Source organism: Agelaius tricolor, unplaced genomic scaffold (genome assembly GCF_023055355.1).
Source record: "Agelaius tricolor isolate 1412-34295 unplaced genomic scaffold, bAgeTri1.0.p SCAF_10, whole genome shotgun sequence".
In the NCBI taxonomy this organism is placed as follows: Eukaryota; Metazoa; Chordata; class Aves; order Passeriformes; family Icteridae; genus Agelaius; species Agelaius tricolor.
This window is the reverse complement of record NW_027269270.1, coordinates 16,721,589-16,747,873: the sequence shown is the minus strand read 5'-3', so window position 1 is coordinate 16,747,873 and position 26,285 is coordinate 16,721,589. Positions and strand designations below refer to the sequence as shown.

Genomic DNA, 26,285 nt, shown 5'->3' with positions numbered 1-26,285 from the left:
GTGCCCGGGCCGGGGGAACGCCGCTCCCGTCGCCGGGCTCCCCCGCCCGCCCCCGGCGCGCCGCCCCCGGGTCGCCGCTCCCGCCCCGTCCGCCACTGACGCAGTCCGTGCCGCACCAGCTCCAACATGGCGGCAGCGCGGCGCTGAGCAGCGCGGGGCTTCAAGGGCCGCCAGCGGGTGAGTGCCGGCCGCGCCGCCGGGCAGCGCCGGGCGCCGGCCCGGCAGAGTGAGGGCCGTCGCCCGGGCCGCGCCGGGGGCCGTCGCCCGGGCCGCTCCGGGGATCGGGCGGACGGTGGAGGAGGAGGAGGTCGCAGCGCCGCGGGGCCTGAGCTCGGTCACGGCGCGGGTAGGAGCTCCGGCCCCTCCCGACCGGCGCTTCGGAGCGGGCCTGGGGCTGGCGCCCCCGCCGCCTCCTCGCACCCGCCCCTCGCAAGGCCCGGCCGGCCGTGTGCGGGGGACAGGCGGACCGCGGCGCTCGGCGCATCCCGGGGAGGGTGGCCTCTGGGAGGGAAGCGGTGTGAGGAACCGCCAGCGCGGCCCGAGGCAGGCGGGAATGGCAGGGTGGGTGAAGCGGCGCACGGGGCCTGGCGCGCGTTGCAATAGGGGTCGGCTCTGCCAGGCCGGCTGTGCCGCTCCGCAGCCCGGCTGGCCGCGGGTCTGTGTGCGCAGCGAGCGCCCCGCTCGGGCTCGGGTGCTGCCTGGGGAGTTTGAATGAGTCTTCCCTCCTCCCCTAGACGAGCAAGGAACGGGGCTGTCTGCCTGCCACATGTTCTCTCTTCTGCAGGCCTCGCCTAGGAAAGTGGAGCCTGTAGGGGCTACCGTGTCTGGCAGGAGACTCCTTTGCATCTCTCTTTTAGGGATTTCCTAAGGCGTTCCAAAGACTTCTATGAGTATTGAGTTTCAGGCTCATTTTGTTTGTATCCATGACATACTGCGTGTATATGATTGTACTTTGAGGCCTTGAAGAGGCTTTGAGAGACTTAAAAGACTTAAGAAATAGCTCACTGAAACTGTGGACAGAGTATCTGTTGTAATGCTGAACATTGCCTTTAAGTTCAATCACCATTAGAAAATTTATAAATAATGGTAAAGTTATTTTGTCCAGTAGTTTCCTAATGTTTGACTGGTTAAGTTAATTATATTTAGTACTCATGTGAGACCTAATTTAAGAGACATGTCAGGCCATTATTTTGCATATAGTCTATTTTCTAAGTTGCTTTTTTTTTTGAGAGAGACTATTTTGGAGGTTTTGTGGTTTTTTTCTATATTGTCAGCAGAAGAGGCTGTTCTTTGGACAAGGATAAATGTTACTAGTGGGTTTTTTCGGGGTTTTTTTGGTGTGGTTTTATGTTGTTGGGTTTTTTAAAATCTTCCTCCCGCCATTTTGTTTCACTATTCCCATTGCATTGGGATCCAGCATTGCTCAGATTTTTAGGTGCTACCACGATAAAAATAAGGTAACAATTTGTAGGTTAGACTTGATTTATGAAGCATTAGTTCGTCTAAACTCACAGAGTTTGAGTTATCCTTTTGTAAAAATTATTTATAAATATTTCAGAAATAATGTATTTTCCTGTATGTGCAGTAGATCTGAGGGGTAGCATAAAAAGGAAAGCAGCATTAGTAGTTCTCTGAGAGCACCCTTTGGGACTACATTTCTCATTAAGACTTCCCATTCTTTCACTTCTGTGAAACAAACATTATTGCTTTAATTAGCTAGCAGTCATCAAGCTGCTATCAAGAGAAGATTTGGGTTGTTTTCCTCACAGGATCTCAGAAAATCTGAGGATTATGAGGGAATTGAGAGTGAAAATATGTAACAGTGAAGGATTTTAGTGTGTTGCAGCATGATTTCTCTGATGGTAATTTAGAGGCCAGCTTCCATTTGGAAGAGAGTCAGTGAGTGCCAGGGAAAAGCTGTGGCCATCTTCTAATGCAGTGAGGTTTAGGTCAGAGGCTGGGATGAAGCATAGAAGGGATCTAGAGGAGTAGAGAAAGGGGTAGAACACAAGAATAAAAGCTGATTTTTTGTTTATATTGACAAATATGGGTCAGCATTCAGAGCTGTCTCTTACTGTTGCATGGTTGTCTTGCCTTACTCTCATCTTCAGTAAACGGTAGGAAAGGATTTCACTGCTGAAATTAATTTTGGGGAATTTGCATGACTTGGAGATTGCACCCTGTTAAAGGTTTTTTCCCTGTTTCATAAAGAACATAAACTTGCCTTTTCTTAGCACTTTTTAAGTTTTAAAATAAAAGTTCACGGATCCAGGCCTATTCAAATTCACATCAACAAGTGCACTTATTTGTGTACAGACCTGACAGAAAGCACCTGTATTTTTTCACAAATTAGGAAAAGAAGTGCTTTCTGTGTAAATTAGATAATAGGAAATCGTGACTAAGACTTGACAACATAGATTTTTAGTTGCAAGTGACAAGAGCATATTTTAACATTCTTCATTGAAGGAATCCTTTTTCTAGAAAAATAAAGGGGATGATCCAGTAGGAGCCTGTATTTCTGTGTAAACAGTTTCAGAATGTTACTACCTTCTCAGCTGAATTTTATGCTCTCCCAGCTGGGGTGTTAAAACTGGGTATGCATTCATTATACTTTAGTACAAGAAGACTAAATTCATGTTTATAATTGCAAGAAATCATACTGAAAGTGGTATAAGTGATTTACCAGTGCAGTAGGGTTAGGAGTATGTACTGCATATTTAGTCAGGACCTATCTAAGGGTGACAAATATTTTCTAAGGTCTCCCTTGCCTCATGTGCATGGAAGACAACAGTTGATACTGTCAGGTGTCTGATTTCCTTTTTTAGAGGGAAACAAATCCTATGTTGGTAGTCCAGTAAATACTTCTAACATTGTTGTAGAGAGGAGGCCTGGTGAAAAGTGGTGTGAATCTCTTTTTGTCTGCAAAAATGTCGAAAGTTTTATTTTATAGGTGGTTTTTCTTTTCTGTCAGACTGAAAGCTTATAATGCATGATTTTTAATGATGACTTGAAAGTCTTCCTACATAAATTTCATAGAGCTTTGTAGAAAGCAGATATTTTCTTTCTTATAGGTGTGTTAAATCCATGTGTTTGCAAAGACGTCATCCTAAATCTGAAATGTGTTCTAGTGTAGCACATTATTCCTAAATTTGGCAACAAAAATCCTGTGCTGCTGGCTAGTGAAATGAAAAAAAATCATTTCCCTAGATGTCATTGCTGCTAATTCAGAGTTTTGAGATCGTGAAGTACAGAGGAAAAGATGGTGTTGTTTATAGAAAAATGCTAAGGAAATTACGGAGATAGAGGGTTGATGTGTTTAGGGTTTTGTTCACATCTTTGGTATCATGCTAACACAGCTGCAAGCTCTGTCACAGGAATGGATCTGTGAACAAATTTTCATGTCGCCCATTTCAAAATCATAAATTCACTTCTAGTTAATCCATGCTGGAAAGAACTTGTAGCATTTTTAGTCTGTGCCTCTGCCATCACTTTAGGCTGATAGGTGCTGCTGCAGTATCATTCGATGGAGGGAGGAGGAAAGGGTGGTTTTTATGCAGCCAGGTAGGCACTTGTATGCAAGCCAAACATGTGGGTGTAGGAGCCCTCTGTTGTAGTATCAGCCCACATTTATATTGCGTTCAATTGACTGCAGCCACAGCCTTAAAGGATATATGCTCTGTGTTCACTTTGTGCATTTGCATTAAAATGCATTTCTGCAGATTCTGCATGCCTGTCTTTGAAATATGTATCTAAAGGCATCTTGATGCCTTTAGATGGTGTGAAACAAAATGCTAGCAATGTGGATTTATGTACTTTGTTTGCTTCGTTTGGACATTGAATGAAGATCAGTGCAGGTAATTGTAGGTTGATGCAAGGAAGCACATTCAAAGGCAAGGTAAAGGAGAAATTCAACATCTGGAAGAACTGGTGATGACAGGGAAGCAAGTGAAGGAATAGGACACAATGTATCTTTTTCCTACTAAATAAGTCTTTGCTTACTATTCTGTAGTGTACTGGGACTGAAACAAATCAGTAGTTCAGCACAGTTCTAAAGAAGGTTGTTTTTTCCCTCCCATAAAATGAGGAAATACTGCTGTATTGCTGCTTGCTGTCACCTTCTTTGGGCTGCATGACGTGCTGATACTCAGCTGATGTGCATCTGTGAGTGCTTTTTGGCCTCTTCAGTCAAAATGCTCTAGTATGTGTTAAAAAGTACTATTACCAGATCCCTGCTGGCACGGGTGATTTTGGAAATAAAATTCCCCAAGATGTGTTTTTTAAACGCATCAACAAATGTCAGTGATAATCCCTGGTGGAAAGATGCTTGTGAACAGTTTGGGATAGTTATCTTTTCCCATTGGCACAGATCATTTTGGAGGAGAAGGCTGCTGGTAGCCTGGCCTTGAGCTGGCCAGCTTTATCCTGCAAATATTTAAATAAAATAATGAGCCTGATGGAGGTGTGAAGTAATGTGAACCCTGAGGGACACAGTTGGTGAAATGTTGGTTGTGGATGCAGCTGTTCTGACAAGACTGAGTACTTTTGATGTATTCATCAACAAATACCAATATGCTCTAAGCTGAACTGTAATTCTACTTTCAGACATAAAAGAAACAAGCCCTTTGTTAAGTATGCTGAAGTGATGTTCTAGGTGCTTGGTTGGCTTTGGGTTTTTTTTGGTTATAGGTTCTACTTAGACTTGAGTAAGAGCCTCTTCAAAAAGAAGGTGGTTGAGAATGATGAATAACTTGAAAATTTCAGAGTAGTACTTGGGCTGATATTTTGTCCTTCCTTAGAGTTTTGGAAGGAAGAGGTGAGCTGACTTACCAAGATTGTCCTGAATTTTTTTGGAATGTAGGTATAGTAAGCATCTTTTGGGTTGACATCAAATTCATATTCCTTTCACTAGTGAAATTCCATCAAGTTCACAATTAAAAAATGCAGGGTATTGAGAGTTAAGAATATCCATGTTCTAACTGAAAAGAAATTTTGAGAGAGAAATAGCACAAATAATTTAAGCCCTGTTGTCAGACATGTAGTGCTACTGAGCTTATGATTTTCTGACTTCATTGTTGATATTTTCTGACTTTATTCTTGGGATATTGTTGGTGGTTTACTTCGATGATTTTGTATTTAACATTTAGACCCCCTGTACTTGCTTTTAATATGGACAGGTTTTAAATGATCAGTATGTAGAAGATTGTGTTTGGTGTTACTACATGAATGGAAATTATTACTTTTAAGGACCATTTATAACTTGGTACTTTGCCCTCTAGCACATCAGGAAAGGGTCTGGCTAAAGTAACAGTGCAAAGTATAATTAAGTATATTGGAGAAGAAACACTCACTTGACTTGTGAGGTAGGTAGGATAAATGTCAGTGATATCTTAGCCTGGTTTTCTGGGCACCATGAGCTTGAGAGTGAGATATATTTACTTGGCCTGGTGTCAGTTCAGGGGGTTCATACTGACCCATTGCTTTACCTGTCATTTAGAATCTAGTGCAGCTGGTGTTTAGGGGATATTAGAGGATTTAGAGAAAGTGCAGGGTACACTGGAGGTGGTGGTTAGAATATGGACTAACTTTGTTTGGTGCACTGCTCATGAAACAATGTTAAGGTAGAAAAACATCAAATTGAGGAAACTTGGTAGGGGTAGGGAGCTGGGTAGAATTCTTTACTTCTGATTTCTCTCTCCCATCATCTACAAAACAGAGTTAAAAATTGACTGACATAGGTATATTTATTTTGTAACATAGCTTTAATCATTATCGGTGTTTGAAATAAAAATTATTTTATGTGTCAGGTATCAATTATTTCATGTGTCATGTATTACGATAGTTGTTATTTATTTTGGCTAAAATATTGTACATAAATGTTGAGGCATTCCTCTACATTTCTCAAGCAAACTGCATGTAAAGCAGGAAATCCCTTCTCACTTAAGCATTAGAATTTAATGCTTAAAATTTGAGTACAAGCAGCCAATCAGTTGTGGTACTGATGTTCCTTAGAGGTCTCAGTTCAGTTAAAACTGGCAGTTCTAGCACCAAACAATATTTAGGACAGCATTTATTGTGAAAGATTTATTTGAAAAAAGTATCCCCATGCAGCTGTGTGGTCTCTTGTACCCCTGACAGTGAGTGCTTGCTTTGGGGGGGTCTCAGTTCTGAAAGCAACCTGTCCATCCCATCCCATCCCATCCCCTCCCATCCCATCCCCTCCTTGGCCACACCCTGCCTGCCTTGGCTGCGCTGGCCTGGGCAGCCTCCTGCTGACCTATGGCATCTGAGGTTTCAGCTATGGCCATCTTCTCTGCTTGTTTCCCTGCCGGCCACAAAATTGGTTGTACTAATAGGAGAGAAATGCTCATTCAATTCAAGCAGGCTGAGATAAACCTGCTCCTTTGGACCAGTGTCTGGCCTGTGTGTATGTATGTATCTGTTTCACACCTAGAGAATATCTAGTGAGGTTCTGCATTTTTTTAAAATCTCATTCTAAAATCACATGAATAATGAACTACAGAGTGGTGTTTAATTTAAACCAGTCCTGCATTGTTCCTGTGATTTTTGCTGTGTAATCTTAGCAAAATGTTAGGAGTGACAGCACAAGTAGGGAGAATATAGGCTAACATGATTACACTGCTGTCTTGGGTTTTTTACAGCCTCTTGTTCATATGCTGAGAGTGACAGATGGTAACAATTGAATTTTTCAAGCGTGTTCTGTGGTACAGCTATGAGTGAAGCTTTAGGAGAGATGTGTGCAGTGTATCAGCTAGATTTGAGCCATATTTTCTGGCAATAAAAAATAATTAGGACTGAAAATGTATGGATTATATTCCAAATTCTGGAAAAAGTACTCCTGTCTTACAGATACTTTTGCTGTCACTGTTTTTGGTTTTTTTTTTTTCCCAGTCTGAGGTAATTCAGAGAAGATAGGGATTTAGAAAAGGAAAAGAATATGATTGTACATAATGTTGGAATGTTGGAGATGCAAATGGAATTTTAAGACATAGCTTATTACACAAAAATAAAAGGATTTATATAGTCTAAGGCAAAAGTTGCATTAAAATTCTCTCTAGGCTGGAAAAATACCTTAAGATCATTGAGTCCAATAGTAAATCTAGCAGTACCAAACCATGTCCTTAAGCAGCACTATGCATCTATACACCTTTTAAATGATACCAGTGATGGTGTCCCAAGAAATAAACAATGACATAAAAGGAAAAGAGACAATGAAAAGCCAAAATAATTTCACTTAGCAGCAGTTGTGGAAAAAATACACCCTTGTATTTTTTTGTCAAGAATGGTTTGAATCCTAATTGGAGCAATGCCTGGTAACTGCCATGACAGGAATCCAGGAAATACTGAACTTTGAAATTTGAAAATTGAATGCTAAAGTCTTGCCCGTATCTCACAGTATCTTTTCCTTTTGTATTTCCCCACCTGAAGTACGGCACTCAAGTTTAAATTGAATGTTATTGCAGCAAACATGAAGAAAATCACTCATTTGGGGCTACAACACATGAAAATGACCTCAAGTACTTGGCATTTTTTGAACTTCAAAAAATGCTAATGTTTGCTGTCTGGGGTTTTTTGTTTGTTTTCTCTAGTTTTTATTGACTTTTGTATTGCCTTACACCTGTATTGACTTACACATGATTTCAGTGCACAGAAGGAAAAACTAAATTTTATTTTCATTGCTTACAGTAATTAGACTTCTGAAGCCATGGGAGTAAAGGTCCAGAGACCGCGTTGCTTTTTTGACATAGCCATCAACAATGTACCCGGTAAGAAAATGAAAGTATCAATTCAGTAGCATGATATTCATATGAGATATGTATAGGAAAAAAAAATAGCATTTAACTTCACAGTAAATATGGTGTTTGTTTTTTTTTCTAGCTGGAAGAGTGGTCTTTGAATTGTTTTCAGATGTGTGTCCAAAGACATGTGAGAATTTTCGCTGCCTTTGCACAGGTTTGTAGATTTTACTATTTAATCTGTAATTTTTAATGTAATGCCATGTTAATTAATTTGATCTCTGTTATTATTTGTGACATTTTCTTAAATGTGGAAGTAAGTTCAGAATTGTTTCTTGACACCTCCAAATATTTCGCTGATGGTGCACATATGAGCCTGCAAATACGATGTAAAGCAAAGCAGTTATAGCTTTGGCTTAGTGTGTTGCAGGGAGTATATACTAACCAACTTTAAATACAGGCACAGTAAGCTGATTTTCTGTTACTAGCACAGATATTACTGTTCACATTATGTAACATCATCCAGTCTTGAAAGGTAGCCAACAAGAGGTCAACCATGCAGACTTACATTTCAGTCTTATGATACTTTGTGGAATTTGAAAGGTGATGCTTTTATTCATCAGTTGTTTTTTCTGTTATTATAATTTCTTGAGGGACACTGGTGATTTCTACTCCTATTGAAAGTGTATTTCTTGAGGAAAATACTCAGGCGATTCTCCCTTGGAAACATTTACAAAGAGAATTACTTTCCTGTGGACTGCATACTTTTGTTGCAAATGCTGACAGCTTAGCAAAACTTGAGTTTATTGTTGCAAGAATAACTTTGTGAATACATAAATAGCATATATGCTTTCTGTCTTCAGCTTTTTCTGATTCCTTCCAGCTTGGTTATTTTTCAGGTCAAGAGTCTGTAGCTGTTAATAGTGAATCCCTCAGCAGTACTAATATGATCTGAATCAGGTGTGGATACATGATTGCATTCATGTTAAGTTAACTAGATCATGCAGCACACCATTCAGGATGTCTGCAGGAATGTAGGCATTATCTGATCTGATAATAGGTTTAATGGCAAAATCAAATAATCAAAATTTGTTAACAAATATGAACTTTAATGATTTTTAATGGCTATGACTATGTTAACACGTGACTGTGGCATTCCTGATCTGCTGTCAATCTCCCAAAAGTCAGATTATTGAATAAAGGTGTTACTCCCCACTGCTGCCGTATATTTGTGATTTGAAGTCTTCAACAGTGTTTCAGGTCAGCAACACTTATAACTAAGTTCATCCTTTGTTGCTGACATCCATAATCAAATTCACATCCTGAACTATTGTGCTGCCTTAACACATATAAGAATGGAATAGAAAAAGATGCAGAAGGTTTGATATTGATCACCAGCAAATTATTCAAGCTTTTAAATTTTGTTTTCCTTACTCATCTTTTTTTCTGGAAGTTCTGAAAAGTGTGTGCTGCCTTAGTAAAACAGGGATCCACAGCTCCATGTTTTCCTGGCATACACCAAGTTAGTGGAACATACACAGCATCACATTCATCAGAGTTCCTATCAAAAGTGGGGTCTTTTTCTAGCTATTTAAATCCATATGGAGATACCAGTCTGTAAGTTCAGAGGAACTGCCCTTGACAAAAGCTTCCAGTTTAATTGCTCAGAATAAGATTATAGGAAGATGCTGTCTAGCAGTTTGCTAGCATGAAGAGGAAGTGGTCTTCCCTGAGAAGTCCCACTGATTACCTTGCTGTTACCTTCACAGGACACACCATGAGCCATTCATCTGGCTAACTCAGCAGAAATCCTCTCTCTTTGAGCAGGGAGAGGCCATTGTGTTGTAGCTGGAGCAGAGTTTGCTTAAATAGCAGTGCTGATGCAAGGGAGGAAGACGGCAGTTGTCATCATGAGCGAGGGGGGAATGAGAGTCCTCCCCCTTCCCCCTGCCTCTATGGCTTTCTTACAAGTTTTTATGGTACCTTAGCCTTGCTGTTTTTTAAGTACAGATCTGATTGTTTCTTGCATGTTTCTGAGCAATACTAGTTGTCATAAATATAAACTGGATGTTTAGCTTCAGTCAATCTGCATGGCAGTGACCAGAGTTGTATACTAAAGTCAGTAAGGTGTTCTTCTAGTATAACTGTAGAGACAGACAATAATCTCTGCACTGCTTTCTTAAATGCCACTTTCTTACAGGTAAGTCTGCCTCACAGGCCAGTTTTTCAGAGCACAGAAGATGATTTTGATTGAGTGTTTTACATAGAACTTTTTTTGTAATGAAGATGCAGAGAGTAATTTTTGGTTTTGTTCATTTTCTTCTTTAGGTGAAAAGGGTACAGGAAAGTCCACCCAAAAGCCATTGCATTACAAAAGTTGTCTGTTTCACAGGGTAGTGAAAGATTTCATGATCCAAGGAGGTGACTTCAGTGAAGGTATGACATGAATCTTTAAAGAAAATTTTGCCGCTTATGTAATAAAACATTTCAGAAGTTCTATATAGACCCATTTACTTAATTATTCTCTGACAGATATCACTGCTTTTTCCTCTTTCTTCTGTGTGAGATCCTTTCCATGAGGATTTGTATAATAAACTTTTATATGTGCATTCACCCACTTTTGCTCAAGTTATCTCAGTCGTTCAGAGAACCAAATACCTGCTACTGAAAGGTTGAAGCATGAGAATTAAATATTGTATCTGCTGCTGGGAAATAAAGAAAAGAGGGAGACTGTTGCTGAATACATGGGAAAATATTTTCTTGTTTTCCAAGTTTTTTGCTTCTGGATTACAAAGATGCATCTTGATTGTGTTTGCATATCTTGAAGAATAATGTCAGTGACTTGGATGCAGTTACATCAGTGTTATGAAGAACCTTCCACATAATGTAACTCTTTTCATCACTACTTTAACTGTCACTTTTCCTCTTTTAAGGAAATGGCAGAGGAGGAGAATCCATTTATGGTGGCTTTTTTGAAGGTAAGAGTTCTATCAGTCTGTTCTATTTTGGTGTTAAATTAAACAATTACCTTTACATTCTGTAGTCTCTGTTCTGTAAACCAGAATTCCATTTTTTAAAAAGATTTTGTCTGGTCTTGAAGGCCTTTGACTGTCCCATTAAAGTTATTTTACTTTTAAGATATGAACCATTTTAATGAACAAAAAACTAAAACTGAACTCCTTTGTATTTGTCTCTTTTACCAGACTTACATTTTTATTGCTGGTTTTAGACATTTACTTTTGGCTTGCTCAGCTAGCTAAAAGCTGGGGATGATCTTCTCTTTGAGGGAAAAGGAGAAAGGTGTTGATGGGGTTGGGTTTCCTCGCAAATTTTTATTTAAAAAACAGACAGAGCCCTGCTTTCCTGAACCCAAGATGGCAGAACTTTTAGTTTTCTCACGGACCTGGTTCTTTCTCAGCCAGTGTTGCAGAAGAAGCTATAGTTGCTGCATTTCTCAGTCTGTGTTTGCCCAGAATGTAGTGGAGCATATGTGTTTATTGGAGCAGTTGCTGTGTTATACCTAAGCCCAGGTGCTGGGTAGCTGCCACCCAGGCAAAGTTAAGCCCCTCTTCCCTCCCAGATACTTTTTTTTGCCATTGGTGGTTGTCTGAGCTTGCAGCACACACAATAATTACTCATTGCTGTAGTTGGGCCAGGCTGCAAATTTATATGAGAACTTGAGTGGAATCAACAGTTTGCAACTGCTAAAAGAGGGAGGAGGCCTTACCTTGCACTGACTCTCCCATCAAACTAGCCTGATTCAGCTTGCTACAATGCCTAAAGATTATTGTAGCAAAAAAAAATTTATATATTCCCATGTAAGTGAGTGGATCCAGTTTGGCAAACATAAGAAGTAACACAAATGAGTAGCTGGATTTGAGGAAATGTATGGCTGGGAGAAATGGAAAAATGAGCACAGCCTCCACTTACCTTCTGGCAATAGTGGGCTGGCTGTTCAACTTGGCTGGTCACAGTGTGGAACTGAATTTGTGGGAAGTTTTGCTTTTGTGGATCAATTAACCAATGCACCATAGGATTAGGTTGGCACTTGATGCTATTGTACAGGTGATTGGAGAGTGAGTGGGACTGTCCCTTTCATGGCTAGTGACAGTAGCATTATGAATATTGTACATTTTTCTCTGTTAATACTTCCTCCTGCTATCTGTATCCAAACAGTTGAACAAATGTCCTCATGTCTGCAGAATTTCCTTCCCCCAAAAGCCTTTTTGCTGTTTTGGGAAAGAAGGGAGAGGATTATTTCTTACAGGTGTCTTAAATGAAGAATAGTGATTACATTTTACGCTTTTTTCATTTCATAGTTTCATTGGGATTTAGTTTGAACTATTAACAATTCCTTGCTCGTAAGAAGTAGGATTCATTGAAGTTAAACTGATTTTCTTAATGGCTAACTTGATAAATACATCTCTGTCTGTCAGACAAACAAGCTGTTTGGGATTCCTATCAAACTCTCTGTGTGTACTTAAAAAAAAAAAAAACAAACAACAAAATGCCTGAAAATTAGGGATTTATTAATCATTAATACACAGCTTCTGTTCCAAAGAAAAATAGAGCAACAACTTAAACATCTCTGCTAGTGTTGGTAGGAGACAGATCTTTTGTGCAAGAATACTAAATTTTAATTTTTTTTCCTCTCAGGCTATAAACCATTGGATTCATATTTCTCCTTGTTACATAGAATGAACAGAATGATGTTTTAAAATAGCTGTTATTTTTAGTCTATTTTTAATACAACTTTTCATTCAAGTGGCTAACAGATTTATTTAATTAGGATTCATTTACTTAGTTGATAGCATTTTCCTAAGCATATCTCATATGCTTAAAAAATAACTGAAAACACTTTCTTTAGATGAAAGTTTTGCTGTAAAGCACAACAAAGAATTTCTCCTTTCAATGGCCAACCGAGGGAAAGATACAAATGGTTCACAGTTCTTTATGTAAGTATTGAAATGTCTTGAAATGTGTTTATGGTTTGCTATTTGTAAGCTGTTAAGGGAATCCTTTTAAATATTGAAGACTAGCTCCTGTGCAAAGCCAAAATTGATGGGTTTTTACCAGGTTGCCTGGAAGTAGCCATTTTCCTAATGTACTTATTTTTACCCCTAATGGGCTTATTTGTATTTAATTTTCTGTGCAAAAAGGCTTTCAGTAGTTTTCAGTAGCTGTGTTCTAAGCTGGACAAAAAAGCAAACCTGTTAGTTCCTTGTAAAATTCTTATTACTCTAATAAATTGTTTTCAGGAAGGTGGCAAAACAGCTCTGGGGGCTCTCCAAAGTAGTAGAGGGCTTTTTCTAATCACAAAATAGCTTTCCAATACAGTCTTACTTATAGGTAAAATTTAAATTCTAAAAATACATTGCAGCAGACTCTTTTAAATTCTAAATTATCTACAGAAAATATCCTCAAAATACATCAGTCTTACCCACGTTTCATGGCCTTAGTTAACATAAAGAGTTGTGGATGTCAGCATTAAAACCTTATTTTGGGATTTCTAAATGATCATTAATCATCCCAGTTTTCTACTCTTCCAAAACTGACACATATACCTTAGTAATGCTAGTATGGGGGAAAGCTGAGAGAGAGTCAGTTCTTCTGTGTCAAGTAATCTCTACATGCAGATACTTTTTCTTCCAGTTTTCTGGTTATTTTCTAATGTGTAAAAGGTTATTTGCATTTTTCCTGCAGACTTTTGTATCTGTTCCAGGTAGTATCTATATAATTCAATGAGTAGGAGCTTATTATGTCCTTTATGAGGATTCTGTCTAAAAATCTATGTGCAATTTTGGGGTTTTTTTCAGTAAAGTGTAATAGTCAAAGTGTTTCATTGAATAGCTAGTATAACATATAAAACATTAACTATTTTTAACTGCACACAAACATAGACTGATATATATTGGTTTTGTTCAATTTTGTTAGTACACTCAAAATAATGTTCATCTTCCTATGTGTAGGTTACATGCTTTGAATTCTGACAGCTTTTCACTAATACTGCTTTTGTTTTTCTTTTTAAATTAAAATCTGGAAACAACAGAACAACTAAACCTACACCTCACTTAGATGGGTAAATATCTCTTATTTTCTTCTTACATTTGTTTGGGAGCTGCCTTGAAAAGCTAAGTGCTAAGAATACTTACTTTTGTTTATGTTCTTCAGGCATCACGTTGTTTTTGGACAAGTCATCTCAGGTCAGGAAGTTGTGAGAGAAATAGAAAACCAGAAAACAGATGCATCTAGTAAACCATATGCTGAAGTACGCATACTGAGTTGTGGAGAGTTAATTCCAAAATCCAAAGGTAAAGTTGAACTGTACATATGAGGTAATTTTGCTTGTTTTCTTCCATGCTGGCTGCTTATAAAAATATTTCGAAGCTTACTTGTGATAGATGATGGCATGGTTGGTGAAAAGGTGTATAACATTGCAGAGCAATCTGTCTTCTAAAGAACTTAAAATTTGTTGATGCAAAAGACATTAAAGAACAATCATGCTTTTTTTCAAAGCTTCTCCTGTCTTGAGTTTTCTTATACTCAGTACATTTTAGTACAAAGCTGGCAAGCACTTGTCGTATCAAGTAGAGTGCTGTGTTAAGAAGATTGGTGGCAGCCTGACTTATTTGATAACTCATACTTCTTTGGAAGGTACTGAACTTGTTTCAGGTTGCTCTAAGGTAACTCTTCAAAACAGGCACTTAGATTATAAAAGTCTGGGTTTGGCCCTTTAGCTCATACACTTTATAAGTTACTATAAACTATTCTTAAAGAGGAATATGACAGAACCTGTCTTTCTGGAAGGGACGTCCTGCTCTGCCATTGCAGAATTGAACATGGTATGAGAGCTTGGATCAAGCCTTATTTTATAAGAGAAGCAGAACCTAAGATGTTCCTGTCACCATGGAGAATGTCATTAGCAGAAAGCCAAGATGCTTATTTTGTTTGCTATTTCATTCTTAGCACGTTCTGTTATGCACTGGGAAGGGTTGCACCAAGGATTTTGAAGCACAGCACAAGAATAATGGTTTGTTTGGGCAAAGGAAAATACAAACATTTGAACTTCAGCTTCTTGTTTTTTCACCTCCTTGTTGCTCATTTGTTGTGATATTTGGTAGAATGACTTTGGCGTCTGAGGCGATCTCTTCAATACCACAGAATTCCAAGCAAAGTTATCTTTTGGCTCCTGATTTCCAAAAGGTTCTGGATCATGCCATGTGTTAGGATGAAATTATGGTTTTTTGGACAGTATTCTGTAGCATGGCATCTCTTGGGAAATGCACAGGTGCTGTAACTAGAAAATAAAAGAGTACAGCTACAGGGTGGATGAACCTAGGGAATGAGACACCCACTTGCATAGATGTCTTCATTGGATTGTTACACTCCTTTTGAAGTCCACTCTAGAACTCTTGAATGACTTAAATGAAATTTTTATCACTGAGCAGTGATGACCTGCAGCCTTTAAGCAGGGCTTTAAAGTGCTTGTCATCCAAAGAGTGAGTGATATAAATACAAAAATTCTGTTTTCCCTCTGACTTCTCTTAAAACAGAACAGGCTTCTGAAAGGATTTGACTTGTGTTGCCTTTACCCTTTTGTCTATGTTCTTGTGTCTCTGACTCAGTACTGATGCATTCATGGCAGCTCTGGTTTCTGTAGCTGGCCTGGTGTGCCAAGGAGGGAAATTGGTGCCAGGGTGATGGGATACGCAGTCGATGAAGCTGTAAGGCTCAGTTCTAGATAGTGATGGGCAGTGGGAATGTTTGGAGAGCAAGAAGCCTTACACAGCAGGATCAGGCACGTGAAGGGCAGAGCAGAGTGTGGGGGAAGACAATGGCCTTGATGGGCCCTAATGCACGGCCAGCATGATAAAGATGCTGTGACAGACCATGGTGTGTAGAGAATCCTGCTTTTGAAAGGGGAAGGCTGTGTGTAAGACCTCCAGTGAGAAATGGGCTGCTACTGTGAAAATGGCAGCATGGCTGGAATTGTTCTTTGAATTGTGGAACCTCTGATGAGCTGTGCTGGCCTGAAGCAGTGGAAAAAGGAGGAACAGTGTGATAGCACATCAGCTGAAGCAAATTTGCCAAGCAGTTGTCCAAAGGTAACAAGTGGAACAGGAGACGTCCTTGGACTTGTCAGTTACTGGGAGGACAATCCAGATAGGAGGAGCAGTTTCTGGGATGCAGTCACTGTCATGCAAGATCATCAGCAGAGTTATCTAACAGTGGAACTGTTTGTGGTACAGTACTGTGGGAGGTAAAAGCAAACTGATTATGTGAATTATGAGGCAGTTATCAGGGAAGGCTGCTTTTAAGAACTTAATTTTAAGACAAAGGAATAAGGAGGCTGCCTGTGAGGGAACTACAGTGATGAATTTCTGTGGGAGGGTACATTAGGGTACCAAGGGAGTCTTAAGTATTTATTATATGAGTTTGTCTGGTAGGCAGCACAGAGAAAGGAATTAGGTCTTCATGGAATGAAAATAGAACTGATGCCTGGCTTTAACAGGTAAGATGGCTAAGATGTTAAGATGCCACTAGCAGAAGGAATCACAGTAAAAGCAAGGTGCTTGGTATGAGTGTTTTTGTCATAGGTTAAAGTTGAGGAAAGGTGATCTGATTTTCACACAGTGAATATCCAGATGAAGTGCCTCATCAACTGTGCAAATTATCTCCTTAGGTGGAAGAATTGGATTTATTTAGGAGTGAATGGATGATGACTGAGCCATGTTACAGGATGCTGTAAATTGAATGATGCAGTGATAACAATTACAATATTGCAGAGGCCTAGATAAGCTTTTAACATGGGATTTGAGAGGATGATCACCTAGAAAAGTGGAATGTTTGTCATATTTTCTTTTGTTTTTCTTTTTTTTAGTTCCTTAAAGTTGGAGGAATAAGTGAAAAGGAGAAGTTTTTAAAAAATTATAAAAGAAGAATTTCTCTGGCCAAGTGGTAGAATTTTTAGAAGATCTTAAAGTTCTAGGGAAAATCTTAAGTTCTGGGGAGGAAAAAAAAAAGGACGAAAGCAAAGTAATAACACAGTATTTAGAAAGGTTATTACAGGCTAGCTAAGCTAATACAGCTCACAAAAAAAATGTGGAACAAAAACTGTTACATTAAATTTCTTAATTTAAGGTGGGAGTTTGGTACCAGTTTTGTAGAAGAGGTCCTAGTCAAAATTGCTCTTATTAGATTTGATGAATGATTTGAAATCTGATTTGATTTGATGAAGTCAGGTGAAACCTGAAGCTAAAGAATTTTTTTAATAAACACTTGTAAATACATTTTAATGACTTCTTTGTATGTAGGTTATGTTGTATAAAATATCCTCAGAAAACTTACATGGTTCTGCAAAGTGCTTGACAGTATAAATTTTAGACTTAATTTCATAAATCCAAATTATGAAAATGTCTTGTTTTCCTAGACGTATCCTTTATGGTATTGTATTGTATTGTTATGGAGAAACAATGTTTTTCCAAAATGTCAGTTTGTTCCTAAGTATTTTGATGAAGTAATTTCATGACACAATTAAAAGAATCTGAGAGATACAAGATAGAATGGTCCGGTCCATACCAGGATGCAAGATACAGAGACAGGTACAAGATGGGTGATTTTTCTGAGATTAGTTTAGAAGTGTTTGGTATTAAAATGTGTCTTTGCTGTTCTGATCTAAAGCTAAGAAAGAAGAAAAGAAGAGACACAAGTCATCTTCCTCATCCAGTGACTCAGAAAGTTCAAGCGATTCAGAATCATCTTCTGATTCATCATCGGATTCTGAGAGTGCTTCAGAAGAGAAATCTAAAAAACGAAAAAAGAAACACAAGAGAAATTCCAAGAAACATAAGAAAGAAAAGAAGAAGAGAAAGAAAAGCAAGAAAAGGTCAGTTTTGAGATTTGTTTTGTTACATGTACACCATACAGTACCATTCTCTTGTCTTAATAGCTACAGACTACGTTTGTGTAAACTAGCGGTGCAGGGTTTGCAGTCTGGGAGGTCCTCGGTTTCCATATACAAGAATAAATTATCTGATGTGATCACAAAGGGTCATATTCATGTGCCCATGTACTGCAGCATGTAAAGGAGTAAACAAATGAACTCACACTTCAGTTGGCTTGAAAAGTTGGAGTGGTAGGTTTGAAATGGGTAGGGATAGTTTGTTGCCATAAATTTACTTCTGTACAATTCATTTTGAACTATATGTGATGGAACTTGGAAAAATGTAGTATGCAGGAATATAGCAAAATTAAACATAAAATTAATAAATTGACTTCTAATAAGTTCTTAAATAATAATTCTTAAGTAATTAATACTTCAATTTTTTCATCTGATATGCCAAAACTCTTGCAGTTTCACTGGAAGATAATAAAATTAAGAAAGCAGTCTTGCTTCTGAGAATGTTATTTTGAAACGAATAGTTTTGTTACAGTTCAGTGTGAGATAAAAGTTGTGTCAGTTTGTCGTGATATAAGGCCAATTTGGGAGGAAACTCCTAAAGGGGTCCCTCTAGAAAAGCAGATTCAAGTGGCCCTTCCCCCAGCTGGTTTGGGAAAGGATTTCCTTGGAGAAAAGTAGAAAAAAGTGTTAATTTAAAAAGCAAAGTATTGACAAGCATTAAAAATGAACAATATTAAACAATAAAACCTCTCACTGTTCTGAATGGATGACAAATTCAGAAAGGCCTTGTCATGGGCTGTAACTGGGCTCACTCAGTCTGTGTTCAGTCCCTCCAGTGCTGGAATGCAGTGTCCCAGACCCTGGCGGCCACAGGTGTCAGCTCCTGGTGCTCTTCTGGGTTTTCAGTCCAGTGCAGGTTCAAACAGTTCCCAGAAAAAGAAAAACCACAGTCCAGGGAAATTCACTGCCTCAGCCACCTAAAAACTAACTAAAAGCACAGGAGAGCTCTGTCCCACTGCCTGTGCTGCAGACAGCACAGTCCAGGAGAAGGATGCAGGGGAGCAAGTGCAGCTCCTGATAACAAATTCTGGGATTCTTCTCCCCACTTTGCTCTCAGAACCAGCCTTAAAGGTGCAGAACCTAACATCCAGCATAAACAGAGCAGATGATTGAGGATACAAGCATCATAAAGGACACAGTGCAAGTCATATTTTTCCAAGCTAGCAGTGGAATTTAAGAAATGTTTACTTAAGGCAGTGCTGCCTAAATGCTGTTTCTGTGCACCTAAGGCCTTTTCACAGAAGCTTGTAAATTGCTTGGAATTACTATAGTCTGTAGACAGTTACAAATTCTAGTGTAAAATCTGAATTTTTAGTCTCCTGAAAGTGTTTTTAAAAGAAAATAAACTAAAAAGTTGCATAAATAGACAGTATGTCTATGTTCAGTGTTGCACCATTGTCTTTAGTAGAGAAAAAGTGTTGGTCAGAAATCTACTGCTGTTGTATAATTTGGAGCAAATATACCATGGGAGGGAAAAAAGTTGTTTCTGAAATAGCTCTGTTTTCTGAGGTTCTTGTGGTATCATTGTATATTGAATTAAGACAATTGTCTGAATATTTAAATAGATTGAAGGGTCTTCCCTCATCCAGATAATTCATTATCCATATTTTCTAAACAAAAATAAAGCTCATCCAGTGAAAGTGAAGATGAAAATACTGAAGCACAGCCATTATCTACTGTCCGTCCTGAAGAAATTCCTCCCATACCTGAAAACCGGTTCCTGATGAGGAAAAGTCCTCCTAAAGTAGATGAGAAAGAAAAAGAGAGAAAAAGCAGAGAGAAGGAAAGAGAGAGGTAATATATCTGATTTAAGTCTGACTATGGTATGGTCACATACTATAGTCTGGCAGTGGTATGGTCACATTGCTGTTCTAGAGCTCTAATGTTGAATCTTTTCCATGTTGAACAGTTCTATGTTGTAAGCACTGCTGGATGAAAAATAGATTTCTCTGTTTATTGGAAACTGTTTTCTTTGTCCTAGAACACAGGCTTAGTCTTTGAAAATGGTTTTAGTGAGTAAAGAATGTATAATGACTGGCTTAATTTCATTTAGCATACATTGCAACTGTCCAGTCTGAGTCTAAAACCTGGAAATCTTGTAAAATTATTGTGGTCACAAATTGAAGTTTTATTGTGTAGATATTACTGTCTGCTGTAAAATAAAATGGTGTGTTTTCATTTAGTTTCTGAAGAGGTTGTAATACTGATTTTCCTTCTTTTTTAATTGTACAAACAATATCATTCTTTTTAAATTATTTTTAGTAATCTGTCAAACTCACAGTCAACATACCAGAGAAGACTGTTAGTCACCAGATCTGGAAGGAAAATAAAAGGAAGAGGACCAAGGGTAAATGTTTGAAATCTGTTCTTCAAAATAAGCAAGGTGGTAGCACAGTCTCACTGCTGGTGTTAATAATCATATTCATTGGGATAGTTGATTTAAAAAAAATAAGCGCATCGTAATTGATTTGAGGACTGAGGCTTGAAGGAGGACAGGAAAGAGAAGAAGGGGGTGAGAAAAAACCATCAAAATATTTTATTTAAGTTACTATGGTAATATTTAAATCGGTGAATGCAGCTAGTTCAAGAAGGGTTCTAGTGAACACAGAACCAGTAACATCAGTGCCAAGAATGTGGGCAAGACTTCTCCCCCTTTAGGCAGGGGGGAGCTGTCAAATTGGCTCTTTCAATATTGTGAAGCCATATGCTATATGCTGCATGTAGCAAATGTTTTTAATAACTGAAGTCTCTATCCCTCCAATTCTTAGTAAAATCCAAATCTTAGTAAAACAAGCGTGAAGTATTGTTTCTGCATTGCCTGTCAAAGATACAAATCTTCATTGTCAGTAAACAAATATTAGCGTTTGTGCAAATCAAAGTAGCAGAAAACCTCTCATCAGACTACAAAAATCCTGATGTAGACTTCACCTTAAAATCAGTTATTTGATCAGAGTTGGTGTATTCCCTCTTTAGTTAACTGTCAGATACATTTTCAGTAAGTTAGTAACTTGCCAGTGGAAACTTGGTATATACATGCAAAGTGTCCTGTTAGGTGCTGTGTAGAACTGAGTGCCAGGGGTGCAAATGTTGCTTAGGTATCACAGCATGTGAAATTCAGACTAAGGTGGGATTTTCTCTTCTTTCCTCCAAGCGTTACCGGACACCTTCCAGATCCAGGTCAAGAGATCGATTCCGACGCAGTGAAACTCCTCCACATTGGAGGCAAGAAATGCAAAGAGCTCAAAGAATGAGAGTCTCTAGTGGAGAAAGGTGGATAAAAGGAGACAAGTAAGATTATTTCTTTCTGGAACATGTGCATGTGGGTTTTAAAAAAGTTTTTAGTTCTTAATTTTTTTTTTTGCTTGTTTAATTAAAAGTAATACCTATTACCTTGGATTTTCAATTACAATTGCCTTCAAGAAGCCAGGGTGCTGACTTGATTATTCCATTATTTAATTGTGTGTGAGTTTAACCATGCTACTGCAAATACATAGTTAGTAATAAAAATTATCTAATGTGAAGTTTTAGTTATGAAGCTGTCTCACTTCTGGTTTAATTTTTCAGAGTGGAGGGAAATGAAAACATTTTTTTAAATTGTATCTTTTTCTCTCCAAGGAGTGAAATAAATGAAACCAAGAAAGAAAATCAAAAGAGCCCAGGAAGAGGAAGAGAGAGAAGAATATCAGACCACAGGCAAGTTTCTGAAAGTCCAAGCCGAAGAGGGGAAAAAGAGAAGAAAAAAGATCACAAATCCAGCAGTAAAGACAGGGAGACAAGAAGAAATTCAGAAAAAGATGACAAGCATAACAGAAGCAAATCCAAGAAGAGAGCTAAATCTAGAAGCCACAGTAAAAGCAGAGAGAAATCAAAAAGTAAAGAAAGAGACTCCAGACACAGCAGACATGATGAAAAGAGACTAAGATCAAGAAGCAAAGAGAGAGACCATGAGAAAGGTAGAGAAAAAGAAAAGCACTATGATTCTAGAGGGAGAGAGAAAGAAAGAAGTAGGAGCAAGGATAGAAGTAAAAGAGCAGGCTCAAGAAGTAACGAACAAGAGCATAGGAAGAGCAAAGACAGGGAGAAACGCAAGTCAAGAAGCAAAGAGCGTGAGCATGCTAGAGGGAAACACAGCTCCAGCAGCAGAACAAGGGATCGCAGCAAAAGCAGAGACAGGGGTAGGAGAGGGAGATCCAGAAGCAGGGACAGGGATCGCAGTCGAAGTAAGGACTATTCAAGGAATAGAGATAGAGAAACAAGGAGGAGAGGAAGATCAAGAAGCAGAGAAAGGAGAGGTACACCAGATAAATACAGAGGAAGAGAAACCAGGAGGAGGAGAGAATCAAGGAGTTCAGAGAGAGATGAAAGTCAAAGCAGAAACAGGGAGAGGTATTCAAATAGGGAAAGTAGAAGCTCATATAAGAGGAATGATAGTGAAAGCCAAAGGAAGAGGCGTTCAAAAAGCCGTGAAAGTAGTAGTCCTGAATCTGGCAGAGATAAGAAGTCTAGTAGAGATCAGGATAGAAGTCCAGACTCAAAAAAGAGACCAAGTAGCAAAGAGAGAGAATCAAAAAAATCATACTCGCGCAGCAGTAAAGAAAAGGAAAAGACCAGATCCTCAGCAGAAAAAGAAGTAAACCAAAAATCAAAGAGTCAGGAGAGAGATCATGCCCCTAGTAAGGATAAAAAATCTGATCGTGAAACAAGTCCTGGAACAGATGATGACAGGCATGGATGAGTTTGTGGACTTAATGTTTCCATTGTCTCAAAGTTTTAGAGACGTTTTGGGGAACGCCTTTTTTAAAGATGTGGACTTCAGTTTGGTCTTTTGATAATCTAAAACCTGGATCATTTGTACTGCTAAAGTTTTAATAAACTTGAAATGAAAAACAAATTACATGTGTAATACAGTGTGCTGTGTTTTAAATATTTCATTGGATTATGTATCCTTCTTGTGTGTTGTCAGCTATAAAGGTGACTTCCATGCCACTTTTATTTTTTACCTGATGAACATAGTTCAGTGCAAGCAATGGCTGCCTGCGAAGAGGCTTGTTCCATATATGAAGAAGAAAGCTGCAGATAAACTACATGTCATCTTAAAGCTAGGAGAATATTGCAAGGTGTCCATTACTCCAGTCCTGCTACATCTGTTTTTCAGTAGGTATAAATCCTAAGGAAATTAATTTGTAGATGTAAATTATGTTAGTTTTTATTGTAATCACAAAGTGAATTGATTTAAGTAAATCTTTGTAATTCTGTCACTGCCAGCAGTAGAATTCATTCACGTAGTAAGGCAGTCATCTGTGTTTGGGAGTTATTTCCTTGTCCTAAAAAAAATTTTTAAGTGCTCATCAGCATAACTTTTTTCCCCTGTAACCTCTCCATTCTGTGCTTTCATGTCGTCTACTGCAGAAATGAATGCTTCAGACTGCCCTGCTTCAGTTGCCTAATTAGTGGATGCACAGAGATGAAACAGATTACCAGAGTTTGCAGGGGTCAGATAAGGAACCAGGAAATCCTTTCAACTTTTGTTTCTTAACAAGTCCATGTGAAAACTCTTGCAGTTCTCCAGTACTGGTTGTTGGAGTAGTTGAAACAGAATTTCAAGTAATGTTTTAAAACATGCTCTTAATTTTATTTTTTTAACTGAAATTTGCTTTTTTCCTTGTTTCCCCTCATTCTAAAGAATGTAACTCTGAATTCCTTCTCATTCTTTACTATGTCCCTCAAACCAATTCCCTCCCTTTTCTGCTTCCCTCTCCTGCCTCTAGGTCCCACCCCAGTTTGTATTTCACCACCACCCCTTCATGTGGAAGAGAAGGAGTTTGGTTTGTGCTGCTGCAGCAGTGCCCCCATATGTGCAATCTCCAAAGAGCAGCTGCTGTGTGGTGACTCAGTGCAGTGTCTGAAGGGATAGATTTGGTACAAACCCCAGTGCTCCTTTCAGTCCATGAAACTATTCACATCTAAGACTGGCAAATCTTGAAAGTTGTAAAGGCAAGTGACAAGCATTAATCTTAACCTGTGTCAAAGCAAAACAAAACTGCAATCGTTGAAATTTTTGCCAAATCTTGCACTAGATGGCACAACTTGCTTTTACTCTCTTGGTAATGAGTTAACGTTTTCACTTTGTGATCAGTGTTTGTTGACAGCAGATTAGGAGAAATGTTGAAGCTTGCTTGACATTGTGGTCCAGACAGTTGTTATTCTAAAGAAAAATTGTTGTGTCTTGAAAGCAAAAGAAAACCTAGAATTGTGAGCAACATAAGCAATGTTTTTAAAGGAAGAAAACTGAAGTGTGTAGAGTGACTTTTTAGCAGAATGGTTAGTGGAGCTGATTTGGCTGTCAAGTGCTTTTTTACTTTTTTACTGTCTTTTAGAAACATCTCCTATGGATTTTGCATTTCAGTGGTCATCTTATGCAGAAGGTTAAAAAATGTTCCTGGTCCACGTGTGGGTGGATGACACAGCAGTTACTTAAGAGAACTCAGAGGAGTGAACCAAAGACCTTTATGGTGGATCTCTTCTGTCTGAACTTTGTAGGACTTCAGAGAAGTTGTAGTCCTATTTTGGGGAACTGTAGTAAGAGTAAAGATAGGAAGTTAGGCTTCAGAAAATTTTGCGTGATAGCTTAACCATTTATACTGTGCTATGCATGCCATGTGCTTCAGAGTCCCATTTAAAAACTTTGCAATGTTGTTTCATTATTTTAAATAGAGCTGACACATGAGCAAGCTATTGCTGAGGAAGTTTATTTGCACTACTGAGAATATTCTTGCCAATATCACTGAAGCTTGTATAAGCATGTAAACAAAACAATCTGCAACTATACTGACTCTGCTGTAGATGAAGGGGGGAAAATACAGGCAGTCAGCAATACAGCAATCCATAGAACATTTTTTTATTGTGTTTAGTTTAAAATCTCGAATATTAAATCCAATTGTAGTTTGCAGTTGTAGCTACTTATTTTAAAATATGCACTTGCATACCCTTTTGTATGGACTTTGTTACAGTTGAGAAAATTATTTGTACAAAAATGGACTTTATTCTTTCATAGCACATTAAAGATTCATCTGAGTTGGTGGCACAAAGCCCATTTTCTTTTTTTAAATGTACTTGGGTTTTGTTCAAAAGCTGGCTACACTAAATTGCAGGTGGTGGGATACAGTTGCCTGTGTTGTATTTGGTAGTAAATTGGTATGGTGCTGAGCACTTATTTTAAACAGAAACATAATTGCAGTCTTATACAAGGGAGGGTTTGCCAGATTTGTGTTTTTCTTTATCAAACTGGAAATTGAGAATATTGATTAAGAATTTGTTAGGACTAAAGCCCAATCCCAGGGACAGCAAGATGTCCCCAAGCACTAGTCAGTTCTTGCTGCCTTGTCAGGAGGCATTGACTGTTGCTCTTGCAGTCCTGAGTCTGTTTATTCCCTCAATGACAGAGCTTTCCTGTTCTCAGCCTCACAGGAGCCACCTTGTGCTGTAGTCACAGTATAGCTCAGTGCCATCTTTAACATCTGTGTCATGTCATTCATTGGCTTTTGGCTCAGAGGACTGGTTTGGAAGAATTTAAGTATTCCAGAGGCAGTAAAAACAATGCTCGTGATCTTTTGTTGTGACTGCGGGAAGAAAGTAGTAGAGTGCAGCTTTTTCTGCTGGTACCCCAGAACTGACTTTATTCCAGGGAATTCATGAACCCCAGTACACAATGTAAAGTGAGGGCAGGGATTACTGGACTAACTTTCTAAGTGTATGTTGAAGTGTCCATACAGGCTTGAAATAACTTCCAAAGGTTAGACATGCTTTCTCTGTTGTATCTACAATAGATGCTGAGATTTTACTAATACCATGCAACATATAGATACCTGGAATGCTGAATTTATAATTGACAGTGGCTTTTCAAACTTTGTTAGAAAGAGACTGTTACTTTATGCTGGATTCTCTGGGTACTGCCATCAACTCAGAAGCAGAAATTCTTGCTGAGGGTGGATAGATAGAATGTGCAGTTATGTAGATGCTATTACCTGTAAAAAATGTGTTGCTGTCTGCTAATTCTTTAACACAGCCATAGTGTTTCAGTTGTTGTTTGTTTCAGTTGGTTGTTTTTAAGAAAGAAAAAAGGCAATGGTTACATTTTAATGCTTTGTTCTATTTGGTTGTTAGAATTTTAGCCTGAAACTTTGCACTTTGTACTTGAAATTCCTGACTACAGGCTTTTCTTGCAGTGTTCTTTGTCAGATGCGTTGAAGAATTTGCAGTGATCCCCAATAATGTCTGATTTGTAATAGTGTCAGCCTGGCAAATGGATTTTAGGTTAATGTAAACAAAAGAAGCAGTCCTTTAGCTGCCTTTTCTGGAACTGTTGATTTATTGAAGCAAATAAAGTATTTTTGGAAACACCTATGGGGGCATGGTAGACTCATTGTTTTTCTGATAAGCAAAAATGTATATTCCTGCTTTTAGGACTTTCCTTGTAATAGAAAACCTAAACATATACAGATATACTTTTATAAAAGCAGCAGCCATTAAAGTATTCTATTTGGGAGGTTGTTAATTTTGTTTTGGTGTTT

At 38.5% G+C, this 26,285-nt stretch overlaps 1 protein-coding gene across 1 annotated transcript; it reads left to right on the top strand.

Annotated features, from left to right (window-relative positions):
• Positions 1-36: 36 nt before the first annotated feature.
• On the top strand, positions 37-26,118 carry PPIG (peptidylprolyl isomerase G). Its single transcript, XM_071434958.1, has 13 exons — positions 37-177; positions 7,705-7,784; positions 7,897-7,971; positions 10,083-10,190; positions 10,688-10,732; positions 12,622-12,709; positions 13,804-13,833; positions 13,926-14,065; positions 17,436-17,640; positions 19,342-19,509; positions 19,978-20,062; positions 20,867-21,003; positions 21,331-26,118. The coding sequence occupies exons 2-13, from the start codon at positions 7,724-7,726 to the stop codon at positions 22,448-22,450; spliced, it is 2,262 nt and encodes a 753-aa protein (XP_071291059.1). The 5' UTR covers positions 37-177; positions 7,705-7,723; the 3' UTR covers positions 22,451-26,118.
• Positions 26,119-26,285: the final 167 nt, after the last annotated feature.

Bases quoted from the DNA above. Each gene is read 5' to 3' on its own strand.
- PPIG (XM_071434958.1), top strand. From the start codon at position 7,724: ATGGGAGTAAAGGTCCAGAGACCGCGTTGCTTTTTTGACATAGCCATC. The intron at 19,510-19,977 runs GTAATATATCTG...AATTATTTTTAG, and splicing joins AGAGAGAAGGAAAGAGAGAG to TAATCTGTCAAACTCACAGT. The intron at 21,004-21,330 runs GTAAGATTATTT...TTTCTCTCCAAG, and splicing joins AGGTGGATAAAAGGAGACAA to GAGTGAAATAAATGAAACCA.